The sequence below is a fragment of the Camelus dromedarius genome, chromosome 30 (genome assembly GCF_036321535.1).
Source record: "Camelus dromedarius isolate mCamDro1 chromosome 30, mCamDro1.pat, whole genome shotgun sequence".
NCBI lineage: Eukaryota > Metazoa > Chordata > Mammalia > Artiodactyla > Camelidae > Camelus > Camelus dromedarius.
In genome coordinates this window covers 12,669,557-12,688,831 of record NC_087465.1, presented here as the reverse complement: position 1 = coordinate 12,688,831, position 19,275 = coordinate 12,669,557, and the positions used below count along the sequence as shown (strand labels likewise).

At 38.9% G+C, this 19,275-nt stretch overlaps 1 protein-coding gene across 7 annotated transcripts in view; it reads left to right on the top strand.

Moving 5' to 3' along the window:
• Positions 1-19,275, top strand: part of EYA1 (EYA transcriptional coactivator and phosphatase 1) — a 274,443-nt gene that overhangs the window by 164,528 nt on the left and 90,640 nt on the right. For 4 of the 7 annotated variants that reach the window (XM_031441478.2, XM_031441473.2, XM_010979344.3 and 1 more), the window contains 3 exons: positions 6,046-6,115; positions 6,433-6,578; positions 10,169-10,306. In XM_031441478.2, coding sequence (XP_031297338.1) covers positions 6,046-6,115; positions 6,433-6,578; positions 10,169-10,306 — 354 coding nt within the window. The remainder of the gene's footprint in view (positions 1-6,045; positions 6,116-6,432; positions 6,579-10,168; positions 10,307-19,275) is intronic. The other 3 variants (XM_031441477.2, XM_031441475.2, XM_031441476.2) reach the window with 3 other exon arrangements.

Here is a 19,275-nt window from a genome sequence, read left to right as displayed (position 1 = left end):
TAGTCTTCATTTGTGCCTTTGTATCCTTGACACTTGAAGAAGTATCTGGCACATGTTAGGCACTCAGATATTTACTAGATGAATTCATGAATACATGAACGAATGAATGGCCTCTACTTTTTCCTCCTCAGTGACTTCCGTGTGAGAGCAGTGATGGGCTAATGAGCTTGAGGAGATGGAGACAATTAAAATAGATACTGTGAGGAACTGAGAAGTTTGAAGCTGCTTAGAAACATAAAGGAAGAAATGATAGTGGAGCTGAAAGTCCAAACACATGGAACTAATGAATGTGAAGACTTTATGGTAGAGCAGCCTTTCTATATGAGGGCTTTGCTGCCCAGGTCGGAAGACATTTATCCTGATCCAAATTGAGGGTTTTCCAGATAGGGCATGGAAGACTATGAAGAGAAGAGAATTGAAGGTGTCAGTTAAAAAAAAAAGGTTTGAAATAACTATTCACATATCTAGGAGAGATAGACAAAAAGTGAAGGAAGGGGATAATAAATTGAGAGAATGTCAGGATGCCAGGAGTCCTGCATCTCTTGATGGGTTGGAGAACAGATGAGATGGGAATAAAGGAATGAGAATTCTGGGAAAAGAAGCTGTTCCTTCCTTAATCTGAAAACTCAGCAAGACCACCACCCCAGGCTTCTGTAGTCTGTTCTCTGTATTCCCCTTCCTCAGTCTTCATCACTACTTTAAAAATTATTTTTCATTCTTTCCTCCTGTAGCCCTATGAGAACAGAGATTCTGTTTGTCTTGTTCACACTTACAGTCCCAGTGGCCATCATGGGATGGAGCCCATGAGTAATGGGCAGTGCATGTTTGTAAATAAACAAATGAATCCATTGGTGCTGTTTTAGTCCGAGACTGGAATGGAGGGAAAGGTCCACGATGTGGTCTTGAGTGTGATGGTTGACATAGAAGGCCAGAGTTGAGGTGTGGACGGGGTGAAAGAAGTGTTGGATGCATGTTCCAGGATGATGTTGGGACATCAGGGGACACAGTCAAATACTAAAGTTTTTGATAAATGCCAGGCAGTGCTTAGGAGGTGGGTCATTCATGGAAGTGTTGAGATGTCATGAACGTCAGAGGAGGAAGGGTTTCATGCGAGAGCAGAAAAACAATGGTTTGGAAGAAACGATGCAGATATATTTTCAGGTCTCTGTGATTCTAGAATCTGAGAGAATGAGCAGCCTTTACTGGGAAAAGACACGCAGGAGAATCCAGGGCCTTGGAGGATGGTGTTGGGGACAGTTTGGTAAGAAGACTGAAGCTGTAGGGGATCTTGTTTGCCACAGACTGATTGTCTGTTGGACTCAGAGGAAAGGATCAGGTGAGCTGCAGAATTGGATCAAGGTATAGGAGGCACAGAGAACCATGGGGATGGACTTTTATTTACTGTCTTTTCCTTTTTCTCTTCTATTCTCCTCCTCTTCCTCCTCTACCTGCCCGTGTTCTCTCCCCCTGCCCCTCTGCTTTCTCTTTCTCTCCATGCCCCTTACTTCCCCCAGCCCTTTCATGAGTAAAGATGCAAAAACCAAGGCATGCTGCATTGGCTGTGAATAGCACTTAGAGTTTATAAGAGGAAGAGGAGGCTGGAGAAAGCAATCTCCAGGTGATAACTCTGAAGCCACTACGCCTCCTTCCTTTTCTGTGATGGCTTAGAAGTTCACATTTTGAATATTCTGGGTCTCTTAAGGAAAAAGACAATAAGGATAAAGAAGAAATGGAGTTATTCTGACACCGGTAATAGACTTCACCACCTTTGTCCTTCAAGGAATCCTAGCATCTTAAAGCATTAAGGAGGTATTGAGTCTCCCTCTTTTCCAGGGACATCACCAGGTGTCCTGGTGTGGGGAGACTGGAGGAGAGGGGTTGACTTTCCAAGGCACATGGTTAAGCTGAAAAATGCAAGACCTTGTTTATTATGTTTTTAAAACACAGTGTTGTTCTGCTCATTTACTCTTCACCAGTGAAAAGCAAAATTTTAATGATTTAAATGTCAAGAGCCATTGGGGTTGAAGACAATGTGCTTTCAGGGATTGCAGAGCATCTTTGCCTGCTGCTCCTCCCACGTCCACAAATCCCAGCCTGGTTGCTGATTTGTTAAATAAAATGCCACTTGATGATACTGATCGGACAACATTGATGTCTGGCGGTGTTTGAAAACTGGGAATTTCTAAAGGAGAAAAAAAAGATCACATGTGAGAAATGTGATTTCTTTGGTTTTATAATTGTTCCTGAAAAGGTCTAACTTTTTGAATCAGATTCTTTCATACATTCTTTCATGCTATGTATTGAGCACCTACTATATGCCAGGCTGTGTTCTGGGCAGTGGGAACTTAGTAGTGAAAAGTAGACAGGGTCCCTGCTTTCCTGAAACTCCATTCTTGTGGGAGAGACAGATGATAACTAGGTAAGTGGTAATGTGGGTAAACACGCAGTAAGAAGTGCTCGGAAGAAAACGAAAGCAGATCAAAGACTACGGTGAAGAGTGGAGGGGGATCTTTTAGAGAGAAGGCCTCTCTGAGGAGAGGGCATCTGAGTGGAGATCTTAGGGAAGTGAGAGAAAAAGTTTGGGTTCATCTAAATGTAATAGGATAACAGGGCTTGGAGTTGAGGCCAAGGGAATGGGGGTGTGGAAGGATTCATGTATGTTTTGAAGAGATCACTGTTTGTTGTGTGAAAAGTTCTCTATGGTCAGTAGAAGCAAGGAGACTAGTGTTCCCCTGGTTCCAAAGAGAGGGGACTGTGTTAGCCCACATCTTTCCCAGAAGAGCCACCGAGGCAGGATTCCATGTTTTGGGATTCTGTTAGGGGAACAGGCTGGGGTGGGGGAGGAACGGAGGTCAAGGGGTCATGCCCTAACCGCCCTCTCTGATGGCCACATGCGGGTGATGGAGCAGAGTGACAGACGGAGTGAGAAGTTGTCAGATTTAGCCTGTATTTTGAAGAGAGAGCTGACTGGACCTAGGATGTAAGAGTAAGGGGGAAAGAGAAGAATCCAAACTTCCTTTTAGGCTTTTGACCCAAGTGTGCAGTGGAATGATGTTGACGCGAGTGAGACAGGAGCCCAGGGCAGGGGCGAGCTGAGCACTAGCCAATGCTGAGAATTTTACTGACTTTCACAGAGGGTGGACGCTGAAATATCTTTGTGTACGCTGCCACAGGGGTTGACATTTTGTTTCCTAGGGATAATGTGAGAGCAGTCAAGAATTGTAAACTGGAGGATGGGCATGAAGAGGTTTCCATGTAAGAAAGGCCACTGTGGTGGCAGTTGTGAGAGTCGATGGGCAGTGGGTGGGATGCAGGGAAAGTGGCTGGATGGCTGTTGCTCTAGTCCAGGTGAGACATGATGGGGACCTGACCTGGGACAGGAGAGAAGGCATAGAGAGTACAGGCTGCTCAACAGGCACTTCTGGGTTGGGGACAGGTGACTTGAGAATTGTGTAACGGGGGAGGCGGGGGCGAAATGAGATGATTTTGAGGTTTCTGGTTTCCAGTTTGTATGAAGGAGGTCAGGAGATTTTATGTTTTGGTGGAAAGAGTAGGCATATGTGGGTTCAGATACCAGCTTTCCTTTTTATTTGCTTGAATGTGTTACTTAATTTCTATCCCCATATGTAAAATGGGGACAAAGAATCCTGTTTCTAAGCATTTTGCTGGATAGGTGGTGATGCTGTCCATTGAGTAGAATTAAAAATACTGAAGGAAGAGCAGATACGGGGACAAAGGAAGTGGGCATCTGAGATAATAAACACCTCTTACATAAACACTGTGTTATTCACTTCGTGTCATTAGTTCATTTAGTCTTCACAACAACCCTGTAGGTGTGGGTAGTGTTACTACCATCATTTCTCATGAGAACATATCCAGGCTTAGAGGGAGCAGGTAACTTGACTCAGAGCGCACAGAAGAGTTGGCTCTTGAATCCGAGCTGAAAGTAAATTCTGATTCCAGAACCTGTGCTTAATTACCACACTCTGCAGCCTCCCAGGTCTTTTTTCATGCGCGCACATATATATGATGCATATGGGCTAAATCCAAGCTTTGCAGAACCTACCTTACTCTGTGTAACAACCCTGACATCTTCCATTCTGTTATTCTATTTGTAAAATATTGTGGAGCAGAACCTATTAAGTTGAGTTTATGCTCTTTTCATGGGTCATGACCCACAGTTGGAATAACACAGGGATAGAGCCAGGAAAGAATCAGGGATTTCTGCAGCTCTCATCATCGGATGGCTTTGGGGTTTTTGTGTCGTAGGACACATTTGTGTTGTTCATTTCATTTAAAAAAAATTTTTTTTCTAACTGTGATTATCCAGGGAAGATATTATCCCTCCAGCAACTCCGCTAGATAAATCTACTCTGTCCTTGCCCTTTTCAGGCCAAGAAGAAGGGGGGTAGGAAGGTTGTAGTCGCACATGACCGGGGCAAGTGGCAGTGCTTGTGGTCCAAGTGTTCTCTCACTAATCCCTCCCTTCTATAAATTGCAGTATTTAGCTAATCCTCCCGTGGCTACTTGTGTGTTGGCCTCCCCATGTGTGGCAGACAGAACTTGTCTGCATATTGCATCTGTAGCATCTTGCTCAGTGCCTGGAACAGAGTAGTGACCCAACACGTGCCAAGAGACAGGGGACACCAACTGAGCTGACCTGCCCTCTCTTATTAATATGGTCTTCATCTCTGCCCAACCGACAGCCAGATGGTTGAAGTCCGGCAGCTCGCGAGAGTCACTCTGATCCCCGTCTATTCTCTTGTCCCTGAGTGAGGTTTGTTCACTTTACCAGGAAGGGATTAGTCAGAGATTTTTGAGATTCGAGCCCAAATCCACCCTGTTCTCCCAAATGCAAGCTAGAAAATTACATTTGAAAAGAATAACTGCACCAATGTGATGTCATGGGAATGTATAAAACTTAGAGTCCATGGAAGCTTAGGAAGGGTCTTAATGTAGAATATGATGAATAAGTAATAGAGCCTTGGCAGACAGTGATTATTAACAGAAGAAAATAAACATTATATCTTACAGTAATTGTACCCAAAGCATATGCATTTTTAGCCAGGAAAAGAATAGGAAGAATTTGGAGGGAAAGGGGAAATATATACATATGTAAACATGTAAATTTATGCAAACATATGCAAATGAATGTATGTAAATGTATGTGGATATTCATGTACATAGTGCTTAGAGCATATTTGCAGTGAAAGAAGCTGAGACGTACCACTTTAAGGTCTTATGTTAGCAAAAAAATGGGTTTTTTTTGCTTCTTTGGTTCGGAAAGAGTGTCAGAATATTTGATAGAGTTTAGGGCATTTCTGAGATATATTGAATCAAGTATATGCGATTAAAAAGAAATGAAATTCTACTTGAATACTAAAATAATCTCTTTAAAAAAAAAAACCTTTTTTTACTTGGATGTTGAAGCTGAGCACGTATAACTGAAAGGCAAAGGACCATCCACCTCCACACAAGAATAAAACAGGCTTAGCTTGCAACTTGAGAAGTTTAAGATAGTTATAGGAATGCATTTTTATTAAAAAAAAAAGTTGCTGAATCAGCGCAGGCAAATGAGGATCTGTCCTATTTCTCCTCCCCCAAGAGAAGATTAGGCCGTGTTTCTTGGTAACACAGTCGCAGGTGTGTGTGTCCCCTGGCGTACACACAACAGACCAGATGACCTTCCGGTCCTGCCGAGCCCTGCTGTTCAAGTTCATCCCTCCCCTTTCAGCGTCTCATTCCAAACAGTACTCAGGATTCCTTGTGCTCTTAAAATGTTGCCCCTGAAAAAATCCTCACAGCATGCTGACAGGTATTTAAGAAGATTGTGACTATGTTCTCTTAGAGTTGATTTAAAATTAGAATCACTTAATCAGTTCCTCTAGGTTCCTTAATTTAGTTTAACTTTCTATTAGGTTGATTTATGAAATTGCCATTTCTGCAGGTCAGAAAGTTTACAAGCTCCTGAGGTTCAAACTAGATCAACGCTTTATACATATTTTGTATTTTGTGTTGATTATTGTGCGTTATTTTTTTTTCCAGCAATTGGGAGCAGTAGCTTCAGCCCAAGACCAACTCACCAGTTCTCTCCACCACAGATTTACTCTTCCAAGTAAGATGTATTTTCTCTTAATAAGTAACTTTTCCAAGTAGCCTTTTACCTTATGTCAAGTCATGGCTTGTGCCCACACGTTACATCTTAATTTAGAGTGTGTTTCATAAAGATTTAAATGTATGTATGTAGATTTATTTGAAGCATCACCTAAGGAGAGACACTGAAGGGTTTCAGTACTTTGTATATTATACCTGAAGGTTACACTTTAAGAGACAGTCTTTAACTGGAATTTGTGATACAGTTGTTAATCAGTTATGTTGCATGTTTCCATCTAATGCATGGGCTTTCTATTTTCTGTCATTTCTGACAAATAGCAGACCATACCCACATATTCTTCCTACCCCTTCCTCACAAACTATGGCTGCATATGGGCAAACCCAGTTTACCACAGGAATGCAACAGGCTACAGCGTACGCCACGTACCCACAGCCGGGACAGCCCTACGGAATTTCCTCATATGGTGAGTAATCCTGCCACTTTAGCGATGACGTCCAGTGGGCATGCCTGTACGTGCGAATGTTTCACCTGGGTGGTACTTAAAGACTGTCCTCTTGGGCCACCTTAGGGAGGATCATCACCTTTTGTGTCCAGATTCTTAATATGATTGTTTGTAATGAGCATCATAAGAACTGGTGGCTACTTATCTTGAAGTCAGAGGTGGCAGATAGATGGCATGGTTCACATGCCCTCCTGCTCTTGGTTTTTTCCATTTATATCTCAATTCTTAATTGGCCATTTGAACACTTGGCTCTGGAATCCAAAATATTTCAATATATATTTCCGATAAAACTTCTGTGAAGGAAGTCTTTTGGCGTAAAGATTCATTTCCTGTTTATTAGATGCCTAGCTGTATTTAGAGAGATCCAAGCAGAATTTTCAACCAACCCTCACTCTAAACTTGAGGGAGGTTGTTGAGGGGAGTGTGTCATTAAATTTCCGTGTTATCAACCATTAGGAAAAGTGATTTATGTATCACAGCTTGGGCTGCACTTTAAAGAGGTAAATCAGGAAACATTTAAAACTTATATCCCTGTTTGTTGCTTCCCACCTGGAGATGATCTTTATCTCAGTGTAATTTAACTCCATTGTGACAAGGTCAATACCTGTAAATTAAAAATAAATCCAGCAAAATCTCAAAGTTTAATTTTTTAAAATCTTAGGATTCCCAAATGCTTCCTCTTCAATTGAATTGCAATGGTAATTTTAAACAAATTGCAACTCATTGGAATAGAAAAATATGGATTATTGGCATTTTGTTGAGAAATAAATAAAACCTAGTAATCAAGGAAAAAAATACAAGAAAGTTTGTAAGCAAAGACTGATAGAAAAGATATAGAATATTTTGTGATCGATATTCTAATTGTGTTTCTGCTGCTCCTGTTGTCTTGTAATAATGTTTTCTCAGTATATCGAAAGAAATAATGTTCTTCTTTAAGTATTTCCTTAACTATTAGAAAGTAAGTGGGTTTTTTTGTGTGTTTGGTTTGGTTTTGTTTTTTGGCTTTTTACTCTGTCTTTACCCTAGACCAGACTGACCATATATAAATTTCTTATAAAATACATAGAAATTAAAATGTAAACTATATATGATTTTACCTATTATCGTCTTATTTTTAAACTATCACAACTGAATGTGATCTAGCTAGAGGTTTTTCAGCCAGCCTTTAAAATCAGTCATAAAATGGACTTTCTAGAATTCTCTTTCATTTCTGTAAATTTTATTCAGGTTTCTCAAAATACTAAATATCAATCAAATTTGCATGTAATTTACTTTTAAACAATTTTTGTGCTAAATGAGGAGATGGGTTCCCTGATTTGAGTTCTGTAGCTTCAATTCTATAATGTGAGTTAAGGCAGTCTCCAATTTATATTCTCAAAATTCCTTTGTAAGCTGACTATCTGAAGTGTAAATGCATTTTCCAATACAAACAATACTCAAGTACTGCCAGACCTACCAGTGCTGCCAGAGGAAGGTACCATCCCTGTTACTGCCTTGGCTGCCAGTCACACAACTCTCCTGTTCTTTCTCCTCCCCATTCAGTCACAGCCAGGCGCTTTGCCAGTCTCCGGGCTTTGCCAGTGGTGTAGGGACTCCTCTAGTTCTAAACCATCATCAAATGTCCCTGTTGTCTCAAATAGTTGTTCCAGCAGCGTGAGATGAGCAGAGGTTCTGAGGTAGACTCAGAAGAGCAGAGTGAGGATGGAGGTTTTAGTGTGGTAGGTGGGGGTCGGGGAGGTGGTGAGAGTAAGGCTCCGTGTAAAGGGCTTTGACCCCAGGACCTTCCAGGCTTACAGTCTCCCAGGAATAATCCCCAGTGCTGAGTGTTTTCCTGATCACCTCCTTTCTTTTCTTTTTTGTGCCTTGAGGATAGGAAGATGCCCCCAGTGCTTCTGACTAGGCAGCCTATTTTTCTTGGGCCAATGCATGGAATAATAGGTCAGTGGGGAAGAAGAGGTTGTACCATTTTTCGCTGGGTCTCCATGGAGTTGACTGACGAGATGGGTTTTCCAGCTCGTGGAGAGAAGCCATGGAGATAGGTGTGGCTGTGGGCGTTTTCTGCCTCTTCCTGCTCTTCCTTACCTGTTCTTATCACAAGATTCCCATCCTGAACCTCCAAGCTAAAAACAAAGGTGGTACAGGTGTAGATGGGGAGCAGATCATCGTAGCCTCAGATGGAGAGAGAAGGGGGAAAATTGCTGCTGTGACAACATAGGAAGGAAGGGAGCTTTTAGAGCCATTAAGCCACCTGTCTTGGGCACGTGCTTTTCCAGGGACCATTTATAAGTCTTGGTTATTCACTGCTTTGGGATTGCCTATACAGAGAAAGTCACATTTTTAAAATGCTAAGTTTATGTGAAGACTTAAATGCTAAGGCTATTATGAGGTTATTTTTTAGAGCTACTCCAGGAATTAGAGTAGGCTGTCTCGGCCAAGAGTCAGATTCTTCCACTGCCTTAGGAAAGTTACCTAACTTCATTCTACTCATGAAATTCCCCTAAAATGGAAATAAACAGTGAGACTACTGTGCATTCTAGATCTCAAAGATATTATTTATCTAAAGTGCAAAGTAAAGTTATTCAAAAATGTGAATTCTCTTGGCAGGAATTTTCATCCCCTCCCTCTGTGGGAATTAAGGACAGTTGTTAACTTTCATGACTGTCTTTAATTATGATCCAGGGCTGAGCCCTGTACAGCCATACTGCCAAACCCAGCCCCTGAAATTAGGATGTCAGCCTGTCGCTTTGGGAAGTACTTGGAGGCTACAAATACACTGTTTTTGTATTGAGATATGATTTTTAAAAAAAGTGTACTTTAGGTTACACTTGAAATAATTATATTTGAATAAATATGTGCAACTACAAGGGACAAAAGGGGGACTACTGGTCAACCACACTGTGCTGTTGCTAAATCACTATGCTGTTCTACAGGATTGAGTTTTTACTATTCTGCTTCCCCCGTGCCTGCTTCCTGGTAGGTTTTGGATATTTGGGAGAAGGTTTCCCCTGTGTTGCTTAGTTCTCTGCCCAATACTGCTACCTCTGACTTCAAAGTGAGTTGTGTACTAAAATCAGCTTTGTGGTAGAAAAAGTAAAGGAAAAAAAATAAAACAAAAATTCTGTGAGGCTAGAGACTCTAATTAATCACTTTTTAAAAATTTTGACTCTGATGTTAATCAACATAGCAACATTTAGAATAATTTAGTTCAAATTTATTATGGCCATTTCTTCACTCTGAAGATGATCTTAAACTCTTCTAAAACAACACAACCAAGTGTAGAAATGATATCACTGGAGTTAAATTTTAGAGAAAATGGAATTCAGAAAAACAATATGGAAGAACAATGGGGATAGGAATCCAAATCTGTAATAATCCTGTTTTTTTTTTTTCATTGATGTGATAGTTAAGGGTATTTCACTGTAAGCATATATACCCTTGGTTATTGAGATAATATTGGGAAGCGTTTGTGACTGAATAGTTATGGGAGTATTTTGTATATTTACCAGCTTTTGAAAATGAACAGATAGATAAGCTATCACTAACTGATTTAGGTGCATTGTGGGCAGGCATCAAGACTGAAGGTGGATTGTCACAGTCTCAGTCACCTGGACAGACAGGATTCCTCAGCTATGGCACAAGCTTTGGTACCCCTCAACCTGGACAGGCGCCGTACAGCTACCAGATGCAAGGTCTGTATTCACAGTGACATTGATCTTCTCGTTAACCCTGTATGACAGTAGTTACTTTCTAAAGTAGAGCCTGATGGTATAAGTAGTGGATGATGGTGAAGGTGGACTGGGCTTTGAGGCAAGATGCCTGGTTCTAATTTGGCTCTATACTTACCTACTCTCTGGGCCTGGATTTCTAGGGAAAACATTGGATGATCACTAAGTCTCTTTTTCAGAAGGCTCAAAAATTCTTTGTGAAGTTGAAGTTTTCTGCCTTTGCTTCTATCAGTTAAGAAACGAATGGAAAAAAAAAAGTGATGTAAGGGTTGTGGTGTGATATATGCTAAAAACTGGCACTTGGTGTCAGCCTTTCTAAAAGGGCTATGTTCTCTTCATTGTCATGATCACAGCTCTAGAAATAGAGTATATGATATGTGTTGACTAAGTGATCTACCCAGGACCAGGGGATCATATCGACAGCCACTGAGTGCATCTTTAAGATATTGCTTCCAAGAACCAGTCCCTGGATTCTGATTTTGAAACTATAGACAAAACATAATGTAAGTGCAAAGCATATGGAGGGGCAGTTGAAAGTTTGCATTGTCAAAGCTGTTTCAAGAATACATGTTACTATAATTAGCAGGTTATTTACCATGCAGATGTGTCTGTGAAGTACTTGAAAATTGTTCTCGCATAGTTTAAACATTCTCCTAGTATCTGGTTTTTGCTACAAATGAGTTTAACAAATCATATTCATCCTCTTAATAGTGCCGAGCTATAGCTGAATTAAAGCCCTGATCACTACTTTTTGATTGAAGAGATTCTTTTTATAGTTTTTAATCCTTTTCTATATCTTTTATCTTATTCTTTATTGCATTAAAAATATTGTCTATTGCAGATAAATTAGAAAATACAAAGAAGCAAAAATAATTATAATCGAATATCCTATACTTTTGTTAGCACTTTGATATATGCACTATGGGATTATATTGTATAATATAGTGTTACAACCTGCTATTCTTTTAAAAAATTATTTCTTTTTTATTGAAGTATAATTGATATACAGTATCACATAAGTTATTGGTGTACAGCATGGTGATTCACATTTTTTAAAAGTTATATTTATTTGTAGTTACTACAAAATACTGGCTATGTTCCCTGTGTTGTATGTAGCTTCTAGCTTATTTATTTTATATGTAGTAATTTGTACCTCTTAATCCTCTGCCTCTATCTTGTCCCTCCCACCTTTCCTCTCCCCACTAGTAACCACTAGTTTGTTCTCTATATCTGTGAGTCTGTTTCTTTTTTGTTGTATTCACTAGTTTGTTTTACTTTTTGAATTCCACATGTAAGTGATATCATACGGTATTTGTCTTCCTCTGTCTGATGTATTTCACTTAGCATAATACCTTCCAAGTTCATCCATGTTGTTGCAAATGGCAAAATTTCTATGGCTAAGTAATATTCCATTTTGTGTATGTGTGTGTGTGTATGTATATATATATATATATAAAATCTCACATCTTATCCATTCTTCTGTTGATGGGCACTTAGCAACCTGCTATTTTTAGTAACAAATATATTGTAAACATCTTTTCACATCAGTAAATTTTATTCTACAGCATCATTTTAATGGCTGCATGGTTTCGTTGCTGTACCATATTTAGCTAACCCCCCTATTATTAGACACTAGAGCAATGCTACAAATATCTTGTGTACATCCTTAATTATTTCCTTTGAGTAAAGTATGAAATTTCTAGGTAGAAGTTTTAAGCTCTTTTAAAGATTTGTTATATATTTACACAAGGAAGGAGTTGTGATTTAGAGCAAACATTAAATATTTTACTTTAAGAATTGTCATTTTGAAACATTCAAGATTTTTGTTGTTTTCATGTTCATTTTCTGAAAATTGACAAGATAAGCCACTTTTTTTCTTTCGTGGTTGTGTTCATCTTTGTCTTATATTTTCTTATGTTTCTTAAACTTTGGTAATATTTTATAGATATATTTCCAACTTACCATTTTTAAGAGCTTTTTTTTTTCCTGCCCCGGAAACTAAAGTTTTCTGGGACCAGATCCATTAATCCTTTCATATGTTTGTTTTTGCCTTTGGTATAAAAAGGCCTGAATTATAACGTTTTGATTTATTTGATGGCTACAAAATTAAAACTGTCTTACAACAGATAGTATTTATTGTTAAAAGATATGACTTATGCGCTTGGTTCCAAAACTTGAAAGCGCCCCTGAAAAAGAACTGTTTCCCCACGTGCTAAATATCAGTTGAGGAAAAAGATAAAAAGAACAAGATGTGATGAAGAGACTTCATTAAAAAATTGAATAGTCTTAGGCTTTAGTAATGAAAAGCTTTTATTTGTGTCAAGGAGAGAGACGATAGACAAGCAGACAAATAAGTTGTGCGGTTGCAGAGTGTTGGGAGAGTTACAAGGGAAACAGACATCATGGTAGGTCCCACTCTCCCTGCCCTGGGCATCCAGGTGTCCTTGAGAAGTGGATCATAATGGTCAGAAGGAAACAGGTGATGCGCCTTCTGGAGAAGAGAGTTACCTACATGTGGCCTGAGCCCACATTCTGCCCCTTGGTTTCCTATCACAATGAACTGAGCACAGAAATCATGAGTTGAGTGTTTAGACACTTTTATAGGAGGTCGCTAGTCAATCCTAGGTGGGTGCACTCAAACACTGCTTTTAAGAAATGGGACTTGTACTCTGTCTTTCTTTTTTCATCTCATTCTTTTAGTAGTACGTAACTATTATATTTTGCTAAATTGTCAGTCTATGAAGGATTAGGAGAAAAAACTGGTGCTGCACCTCAGAAAGTTCAAGAAATATTGTACTTGAGCACGAGTTATATCTTTCTCTCCTCTCATATCAAAAGTTTATGCAGCAGAAATTTCCTAAGAGGACTTAACTAGCTATTGGAGTTATAGGCAGAGCTTTAGAATAAAGAGTGGAAATGAAGGACGAAAAATCTCTTTATTTAAAAAAAAAAAAGATATAAGGACATGTGTAGCCCCAAATATAGCAAATATAGCATTGCTTTCCTAGTCATTGGTTTCATTGCATCTGGGATGTTGTATTACAATTTTTGTGTTTTTATGTATCCCCTGGTTGAATGGCCTTTCCAGAATGGGGTTTTAGATCCCATTTTTCATGACTGAAACAGATATGGGTATTTCTAGAGGTGTATTTCTGTAGTATTTCATACAAGTATTTCCATAATGGCACTTCACTTATTTTTAGAATAATCTAAAAATATGATTTTCATATAGCAAACCAGATAAGATGCTATTAACTTGAAGCTTGCCAATATGATGATAATTAATGCTACATAGTGTGCTGTAGACTCCTGATGGTCAAATTTGGATAAATAATTAAATTCCAATTAATTTGTATTTCTTAAATATTAACTGCATTGTGGAAAATGCTTCACCAGTATAAAATGATTTATGTGCCCAGTTGAAGTCTGTTGACTTTTTAAAATACCTTTTAAAAATAAAAAACTCTATAATATCTGAAATTATTTTTAAAATTTTCTGACTTCTTGTTATCCTTAATGACTAACAGCGACTTTTCTTTGTATCAGTCTTACAGCTATTAAAAATTCTTAGAATCCTGGATGAGAGTGTATGTATTTTAGTTATCTGGGAGTATTTTACCTAACTTCCTCCAAGATCTTTTGAACTTTAAATTATAAGGTCTGATGATGAGTTATTCTGATTTAACTACTATAACTTCATTTTAGGATTTCACAATACTGGGAGAAATACTCTAGTAGCCCAGATGACTCAGGCTAACTCAGTAGTGGTATATATGCATATGGTGTTACACTGATTAAATTAAGGGATATTTTATCATGATCAGCTCTTTGGTTCTGTCAGATCTAGCAGACTGGATTAAGGTACAGTGAAATCTTGCGCTCTAGTGAACAGTGTCTAGTGTATGTTCCCGAGTCAGACTGCCTGTCGAACAGCCCTGCCCTTGCTCTCAGTGGGACTTCAGCATGGGACTTCACTTCTTCACGTCTCTACTTCTTTGTCTCAAATTTGGTGATAACATTACCTGTTCCCACAGTAGTGTTGTGAGATCTAATTGAGATTATCCATGTATGTTACTCTGAACAACATTTGGCACATAGTAACCATTCAAATGCTTAGTTTCATGTTTACGACATTCATTGTTATTGCGCACTTATTATATGCCCAGGACTTTGCTAATTATTTTACATATATTATCTCATTTAATACTTACAACAACCTGGAAACAATGACTTTCAAAGGTAGGAACCTGAAAATGCTGAAGAATACATCAAAAAGGAGAATGGTTTAGAACTATCAGACCCTGCCATGTTTTCTTTTTTTAATATTCTTTTTTTTTGAAATGGAGGTACTGGGGCTTGAACCCAGGACCTCATGCATGCTAAGCATGTGCTCTACCATTGAGCTATACCCACCCCCACCCCACCATGTTTTCTATACACATAAATGGAAACACCTATAGGGGAGGTGCTTACAGAAAACTACAAAAAATATAATGCAGTTGCCTGTAGTGTATCTTCTCTGAAGGATAGATGTGCTCTTCAGGTAACTGAGGCACTGCGTCACACAGCTAGCCCTGTAAGTAGTCAAAAATGCCAGCTCATGAAGCTCTAGAAAGTTTTCTTTAGAGAACTCATTTCTGGGCACTGTCTGTGCTTTGGCATTTTCATGGCACTTATGGGAAAGATTTGTGTTGTAATCTGTGGATGTTGTGGCACTGCCTTGTGAACTAGGCCAGCCTTGGTGCCCTTGTTTAGTCCAAGTGAACCTTCTGGATCCTTCCAGCTCCAGTGTTCAGCACTGCGGTCCATGGCAGACTTCCATGAATCCAGCACATGCCATTTTAAGCCAAACAAGGATCAGATTTTTGTTTTAGGTGCACTGACTAATACTGAGCACATGGAGTGAAACCTCAGGGACTGGGAAATCTGATTGCTTTCACCTTTGCTGCAAGATTCCAGAAAATTCTCTTTGTGCTTTAATTGGATCTCATTTGTACATCCAGTGAAAGATTAGAAACTTAAGTTCAACAGAGAAAGACGAAATGTCTCTGTTCATAGAGAACTGTAGAGTTCCTTCTGAGGAAGTGAGATCCTTGCTGTTAGTTTTTGACATCTTCCTGCTCCCCAGAGTCAGCCTCCATGTTTCTGGAAGAGGTTTTAGATGGTGTGAGATTTTTCTTCACACACCATTGACAAACCTTATGCAAATGAGCTAGCTGAATGGGGGAGTGTAGATGGACAAGGGGTGCCTGGAGACCCCTGGGTCAACTGTGCAGATCGTGTAAATAGTGTTTTCAATCAAAGAGCACAGACACAAGAATGAAGGGGGGTGTGAGTGTGTGTGTGTGCACGTGCGCACACACATACACATGCGTTCGTGTACTAAGGGCAAGAAAACTACTTACAAGAAACTTCTTCAACCTTTGACTCACTGACCAGTTTCACAGAGTATCTGCCCAGTTTGTCATGAGCAAGTTTTATTCTTTTATGCAAAAGAAGCATCTGACTTGGAAGCAAGTTTTACTTACAATTTTTTAAAAACACAAGTTCCAAACCTGTTGGTCACATCCCCATTTATTTACCCCCACATCCCGTATACCATAGACTTAGAGTTCCATCCAACCACAAAAAACGAGAAACTGTGATCATAATTTTGAGGCTGAATCACAGGAAGACAATGACATTTTGCTTAGCAGTCTGTTTGAGGTGAGGAAATGCAAAGAAGATTTTCACAGAAAAAGCAATGAAAATGAAGTCTGGTCTCTCGACGGTTTATGCTTCAGCTTTGAAGCAAACCCAGCTTTCTGTAATAACTTAGTTCTACTGATTTTTGACAGTTGCAGGTAGGGACCATCTTTTCTCATATTTTCACCCCCACTATCTGTAAGTCTGTCTGAAATAGACAAATGTGTGCTAGGAGTGGAAAGGCTCTGTCATGATGAAAGTTAGAAATTAAGATTCATAAGGACTTTAATTCTCTTCATTTTGGGGAAATGAATTTGGAATTGAGCATCATGAAAGTCTTGGTTAGTTTATTATCGTAGTTTGTTCAAAGCAGTCTTCCCTTTTGTTCGTAGTAGACGGAGCTGGTTGGAGGCATCACAGAATTGCCATCTTTGTACGGAAGTCTCTTCTGAGTGTTTTATTGGGATGGTGGGTACATTCCGGTCATTCTGCAGTGAGACGGTGTCAGGATTTGCCATGATAGATAGGAGGGACGACACGGATGCACAGGAGAGAAACCCAGAGGGCCCTGGAAACTCTGCTTTGTTTATTTTCCTTTAGGCTTTATTGCTCTCACTTAGAGAAGAAAATAACACAGATTCTCTCTCTTTGTATATAACGTTGTTTGTTCTGTTAAAGAGATTGGGGTTCCAGCCAGTGAGGAGAGTCAGTAAATAAGGGCAGAGGTTTGTCAATGGGACGTGGAGGGGTGACAGCTCTCAGCGCTTGGCACCTCGCTGATCTGGGGCTCGTAATGAAGTGGGAATGATCCAATAATTCTCTACGAAGGCAACCACCCTTATTTCCTCTGGGCTGCCTGTCTGTAGCTTTCCAAATATAGCTGAAGTGTTTCAGTTTATTCATGTTTTAGAACCTCAAAATTGCTTAGCAAAATGCACTGTTAAAGTGTTTTCATTATCTATAGAAGTGGTATTTTTCAAAAGGAAAAATATCAAACTCCAGATATATGGTTTTAAGAAAATCTATATTAAACCTTTTTAATAATCTGCTGTGATAAAACCTTTGAGATTTGCACTTCCTGGCATAAAATGACATGATAGAGTTGTAACTGGAGCCTGCATTGATGTTCAAAATTTCTCCTCAACTGCTTTGCCAGTCTTCTCACATTTATATTTTAGTTTGTGGCTTTTTTAGCATTCTAGAATTTTTTTTTTTTTGCTTCAGTTGATTTTTTAACGGTAATATTTTGTTTCAGTTCTTTTGGCATCTCCTGTTATTTCAAATGACATGTGTTGAAAATTGTATGGCTATCTTTTGAAATCTGGTAATCACAATAATTAATCAGTGATCAATACTAATATTATTATTGATAACAAATTGGTTTTTATTAAAATCTATAGAAATAGCTCAAGAAAGATAAATGTCAAGGCTTTGCTGTGTTTATTACCTTAGTTAAAAATTATCTTTGGAATATACAAACTATTATTGAGATAAAAAGGAAAACTTGGTCATTTAAACTCCTTCTTATAAGAAAAGGGGAAAACTGGTTTTAAATAGCCCATCTGGCCTTCAGAGGCTTTTCCCCAGGGAGCCGCACTAACTTCTGCCACATAGATCGCACCCGATGATGGACATAGCCCATGGCAAAGAGGCCAGGGAAGGAAAGCAAATGCACTTCTGTGAAAATACACGAGGGACAGTTAGCATCCTGCTTGCTGCGTAAGTGCTAGAAAATGCTCTAAAACATGGGAAGTACAGACAGGCCCCAGCAGGTTCCAGCATTCTTACGTTGGCTGGGATTCTGGTTTTTAATGTGAGTCCTTGTTCTCTGTGAAGTAGACCTTTGACCTACACGTAACCCTTTTTTTTTAATTGAAGTTTTTTGAAGTTATAGCTGGGCAGTGCTCTCCAGCTTCAGTCTCACACAAAACTTTGATTTAATACTTTAAATCATGTTATGAATCAACCTAGAGTGGGTTCTTCTTAATTGTGAAGAAGGTGTATTTATTTTTAATTTTTTTTTCAGTTTATTTATTCAGCCAGTATTTTATTTTATCTTTAAATGTTATTGATGTACAGTCAGTTACAATGTATCAGTTTCTGGTGTACAGCATAATGTCCCAGGCATACATATATATACATATATTCATTTTCATATTCTTTTTCATTAAAGGTTATTACAAGATATTGAATATAATTCCCTGTGCTATACAGAAGAAATTTGTCTTTCATCTATTATTAATAAAGGTTTTGAGGGGTTGATTTATTTTTAAACTACAGTCGCTTAGCACCTATAGAACCGGGTGGCCCACACAGCGTCTTCTAGCAAGACTGTTTCTCGTTTGTTACGGTTGACGAGACCACCACCCTTTCTCTGTAGGAACTCCTGACAGGGACAAAAAGAAAGCCAGTCGTTTGATACACTATCCTTGGGCCACTTTATATAATTGACTTTTAAACTTGTTTACCAGCCTCAAAAGAGTTACAGTGGAAGGCAGCTATGCTCACCACTGTACTACTAACACAAGGAGGTTGGGATGAATTAGGGTTGGGGATTAACATTACTATATACAAAATAGATAAACAATAAGAACCTACTGTAGAGCACAAGTAATAGTATTCAATTTCTTGTAATAACATATAATGGAAAAGAATCTGAAAAGAAAAAAATATATGTATGTATATGTATAACTGAATCACTTTGGTATACATCTGAAACTAACATTGTAAATCAACTACACTTCAATAAAAAATTAAAAATAAATAAAAAATAAAGTTATGATGAAGTCCTTTATAAATGAGATAGTTTGATACCAGATTTATTTATGAAATTTCTCAGATGCCCTTGTGTGTCCGTAATGTTTGTGGAGCCAAAAATTAATACCGTGTTTCACATTATATAATTCACTTTTGACATGACTGAATTGGAACATCTAAAGGGTGGATTTGGTGTGGTTGGGTGGAAAACTGACCTAGAAGTGAGTCTAATGGTCTTTGCACAAGGAGTCCTTGCACAAGGAAATCAACCGTTCTCTCTGCTTTTTGGAAAGTGGCAAGGATCCCGTTTCAGCTACCTCACCTACTGATGTGGCAAATAACCCGAGACAATGGAATGTGGAAATACCGAAATATAAATGTACTATAAAAATGTAGAATGTTACTGCGTTCTGAATTTGAAATTTTTCATATGCGAGCAAGACCCTTACTTTTATCTGTAGACCCATGATATACCAATATCTGAGCTAGAG